General features: G+C 55.4%; 1 protein-coding gene across 1 annotated transcript in view; it reads left to right on the top strand.

Moving 5' to 3' along the window:
* The window catches only part of FHAD1 (forkhead associated phosphopeptide binding domain 1), an 18,172-nt gene extending 14,014 nt beyond the window's left edge, over positions 1-4,158 (top strand). The window contains exons 22-27 of the mRNA XM_017735080.1: positions 1,120-1,255; positions 1,536-1,663; positions 2,014-2,109; positions 2,713-2,933; positions 3,345-3,510; positions 3,777-4,158. Of these exons, the coding sequence (XP_017590569.1) occupies positions 1,120-1,255; positions 1,536-1,663; positions 2,014-2,109; positions 2,713-2,933; positions 3,345-3,510; positions 3,777-3,860 (831 nt within the window). The 3' untranslated portion in view covers positions 3,861-4,158. The remainder of the gene's footprint in view (positions 1-1,119; positions 1,256-1,535; positions 1,664-2,013; positions 2,110-2,712; positions 2,934-3,344; positions 3,511-3,776) is intronic.
* The last annotated feature ends 160 nt before the right edge of the window (positions 4,159-4,318 follow it).

The following is a 4,318-nucleotide window of genomic DNA, read 5'->3' as shown; positions in this document are numbered from 1 at the left end:
TTGCCCGCCCCGGGGCTGTCTGTGCCGCCCCTGGTCCGGGGTACCCGCAGCCCCCACCAGGCTCAGGCTGGTTAATGAGCTGATGTTTGCACAGCACTTTGGAGCTTCTAAGCGCTGTGTGTGCTAATGGCTTCGTTAATTGCCAGTTAGAGGCAATATCGACATGTAAGCGTTCCCTCCTTTTTCCAACTTGCCAGCCGTGGATGCTGGCTGTGCAGGTAATGCAGAACCAGTTCTAGGGCTGTGTGTGCAGGAGTAGGGGCAGCTTATTGCACAGGACAGGAAGAAACGCTCCTCATTCTCCTGCGCCAAATTCCTGTTTGATTTCCCCGAGGCTGGAAAAGGGAAGAACTCGCAGGTGGTGGCAGCAGCAGATGGAGGGACTGTAGGAATTGTACATTCTGTACAGCAACGGTGGCAGCCAGCAGCGTGCCAGCGAGGCCGGCTGGCTGCGGGGGCCGGCCGGTGACTCACAGCCAGCTGATGAGCGGGTGGGAGGTATTGCCCGTCCTGTTCCACATTCTGGGATGCAGAGGGGAAGATCCAAGTGCTGGGGGTGCCATCTGGGAGCAGGATGGGCAGAGCCGAGGGGTGACAGCAGCCAGACCGAGCTGGGGGCCTGCAGCCGTCATTAGCTGTGCACAGGGCACGCTGATGGGCCCTAGCCCCATCACAGATTTTTGGATGTTTGTCATAATGCAGGGATCTGGATGGGGCTGGGAGAGGGCAGTGCATGTGTAGACAATAAAATGTCCCAGTTCGTGTCGGGACAGAGTCTGTGAAGTGCATTGGTGTCTGTGTGTAGATGGTAAATGCTTTGTGGTCGTGCAAAGGACAAGGGAAAAACACCAACATGGCTGTTCAGAGCTGTGCACCATCCCTCTCCCGCCTCTCCAGAGCATTTGCAGGGTTCATATCCTGGCTACTAGACAGCAGAACAGGAAAGAGGTCTCTGGCAAGTCTCTTATAGCCCCCCAAATCCATGGAGATGCTCCCCAGGCTTTGTTCTTGGCGTGTGCCAAGTGCCCAGTGTCTGGCAGCGAGGCTGTGTTTACGTTGAGCTTGTGCTGCACCAGATGCAGACTGGGCAAGAACCAGCCTTCTGCTTGCTTCTTCCAGGAGCCACCATCAGACTTGGCTGAGCTTGGTGCAAAATGCCGAGGCCTCAGGCACGAGGAAACGATCCAGCGCCAAAAAGAAGGTTTGGCCGAGCTCCGGGAGAGAGTAAAGATGCTGGAGAAGAGGCAGTGCTCAGGTGAGCAGGGCTCTCCTAGAATCATGCAATGTTTTGGGTTGGAAAGGACATTAAAGACCATCTTGTTCCACCCCCTGCCATGGGACACCTTCCACTATCCCAGGGTGCTCCAAGCCCTGTCCAGCCAGGCCTTGGACACTTCCAGGGGTGAGGCAGCCACAGCTTCTCTGGGCACCCTGTGCCAGGGCCTCAGCACCCTCAGAGGGAGGCTGGGAAAGCTGTCCAGCCTCCAACTTGTGTGGAGAGTGGAACAGTTTGGCAGCTGCTTGTTTGCCTCCAGGTGCTGTGAAGAGCTATTCAGAGCAACTGGTGGCCAGGATGAAAGACTTAGCAGAGAAAATAGTCCAACAAAGAGGTCTTGAGATGGAACCTGCACCTGTGTTGGGAGAAAAACTGAGGGCCGGCAAGGTAGGGAGGCGGTGCATGGTTTGTAATGCCTGTAGCTTTGTTTGGAAAGTACGCCCTGGAACACGGAGAAATAGGTTTTCAGAGATGCTACGTAAGAAGTCAGGGTGGGAGATGCAGCCTGGTGGATGGCAGGCAGTGCTCCTGCAGAGGGTGGCAGCTCCACCACGACCAGCACGTTGCCTGGTGCTGTTGGAATAGCACCAGGGATGCCACGGGCTGAGTGGGGTGGGAGGCTTGGGACCACAGCGATACTGGGGTGGTTTTCTCATGAGGTAAAAGGGAGGCTCGAGGCCACTTGACCAAGATCCAGGCCCAAAGTGGGCTCCACCGGTCTTTCCCTGTCTGTGCAGGTTCCTGACCATGTTCCTAATGGGGGCTTGTTCAGGATCACCAACAGCACAGCGAGCTTGGAGATGGCTGAGGCGACAGTCTTCGGTGAGAAGATGGTACGCCAGGGATAGATGTGTAAATCATGTCTAGAGTGTGTGTAGATGCCCAGTGTGTGTAGAGTTTAGATGGTTTTTGAACACGTTTCGGAGGTATGTGACATCAGGATGCTGCAGGAATGTTGAGGATGAACGGCTCTCTGGTCCGGTTGAAGACATCCCTGTCCATGGCAGGCGGGTTGGATTAGATGACCTTTAAATTTCCTTTCCAACCTAAACTATTGTATGATTCTACGGCCCAGAGCACACTGTGTGTCTGCGTGGACATCCTGGGACCCCAAAACATGCCATGGTGCATCAGAGAGGCTGGGGAGCAATGGAGGGAGCTGCCAGGGGAGGGATCCACGGGTAGCACAGCTGGTGGGTTGGGCAAGGAGGTCTCTTACCTCCAAAATGGGTAGGGAAACATCCAGCCAGGAAAACTCATCTTAGAGAAGGAAGCAATCCAATCCCAGTAAGCTGTGCAGCTGGGAATGAAATGCAAACCTACTTTCCTTGGGACACTGTCATCTCCTCAGGAAAGCAGACAGAAAGCAGATGGCTGAGCAGCGTGACGGAATGCAGCAGACCTGGTAAATAATGCATTCCCTCTTCTTCCCACAGTACCTTGATGTAATCGGTGCTCTGGGAAGCCTGATGGAGATGAAGGAGCTGTCAGGAATGCAGCCTCTGCAGCACCTTCCTCAGGAGAAGAGGGCCGAAGTGGGACTGCAGAGACAGAAGGCCCTGGAGCTGTTGTACAAAAAGATCAGGAACCTCCAGATTCGCCTGGAAAGGAAAGAAGAAATGCTGAAAGGTTGTGAGGGAAGTGTGGAGCAGCTCAGGTATGGAAAGGCAAGGTCATGGTTCTGAACGAGACCTGGTCCTTGGATACCAAGTGATGGGGAGCCTGCAGCAAGGAGTGATGCAACACTGCTGGGTCCTGTGTCTGTCTGGGACCAGTCACAGTATGGCCACAGTACAAAAACCAAATGTCAGGAGGAGTGGGGAAAGGTCCTCTCAGTTTTCTGCAGTGGTACCTTCTGCAGCCTCACATGGTTGAGCAGTGTCAGAGACAGGAAAGCCTTGACAGGTTCCCTTGTCTGGGATGGCTGGAGCCTGGGACAGCAGCAGCATTGGCTGGGCAGAGGGACGGTGTCAGTAGGACCAAGGCAGGCATGGGAGAGCCCAGCTGAGGGTCAGGGAGTTGATAAGGGCAAAAGACCAACAGAATCCTCCCCTCCTGTTTTGCACAGGCAGAACCAAGCGTCCCTGCGAAGGTGCCAGGAGGAGATGTCCAGCCTGGAAGATGAAGCCCACAGGGTGGCAGAAGAGAAGGCTCTGCTGCGAGAGGCTCTGGAGAGGACACAGCTCCAGCTGGAGCAGGAGAAGAGGCTGCGACGAGCGGCCAAGCGGCGCAAGGTGAGAAGGCAATACCCAACTCCTGCTTTGTCCAACAGCCAGCTCCGTCTGCTGGGAACCATCCACGGAGGGGTCGGTTGGACCATCCTGAGGGGCTGGAGGTTCCAGGCCCCCAGCGCCCAGCCGTGGCAGCATCCCTTGATGAAGTTGGAGGTGGTGCAGGCACCTGTAGCGATGGGTTTGCGCCATATACAAGGGCGAGGGAGAAGAGCAGGCCATGCTGAGCTCTCGTGGTCAGCGCTGTGTCTGATGTCTCTGCTCTGCAGCCTGGAGCCACAAAGCCTCTCTGCTCGGGCAAGCCGAAGGCCAAGGAGCGCGTGGCAGATGCTGTCAAATCAGGAAGGTCCTAGGAGAGACACCACGGGGACCTTCACTAGGTGGTGGTCTGCAGTAGAAATAGGCCATCGCTGTGGACTCTGTGGGGGTGGACGTGGCATGAGGTGTGGGTGCATTTTGAGGAGCTCCTGTTGGTGTCCCATAGCTCCTGGGTGCAACTGTACAGTGTAGGACCTTGTTTTCCCACAGTCCATGTCCCATAGAGCGTGGTGGGATTTATGGCAGTGGAAAACGTGGTGAGGATATCGTGCAGCATACACATGTGGGTGTATATTTGTGTGTGTGAATACAGCCCAGTGACCTGCGAAGTCACTTGTGGGGGGTGTGTCCTGTCCTTGCTGAAGTGGCCTTGAGCACATGAGGCTGACATGGCTTGAAAAATCCCTTGAAACTCTCGTGTCCTCTAGTCCCCATCGTGTCACGAGGGGACTGGAACATAAGGCACGATGTAGTATGGAATTCTGGAATTCTT

The sequence above is a fragment of the Corvus brachyrhynchos genome, unplaced genomic scaffold (assembly GCF_000691975.1).
Source record: "Corvus brachyrhynchos isolate BGI_N302 unplaced genomic scaffold, ASM69197v1 scaffold525, whole genome shotgun sequence".
Lineage (NCBI taxonomy): Eukaryota > Metazoa > Chordata > Aves > Passeriformes > Corvidae > Corvus > Corvus brachyrhynchos.
The sequence above is the reverse complement of the archived record's forward strand: the minus strand, read 5'-3'. Positions and strand labels throughout refer to the sequence as shown.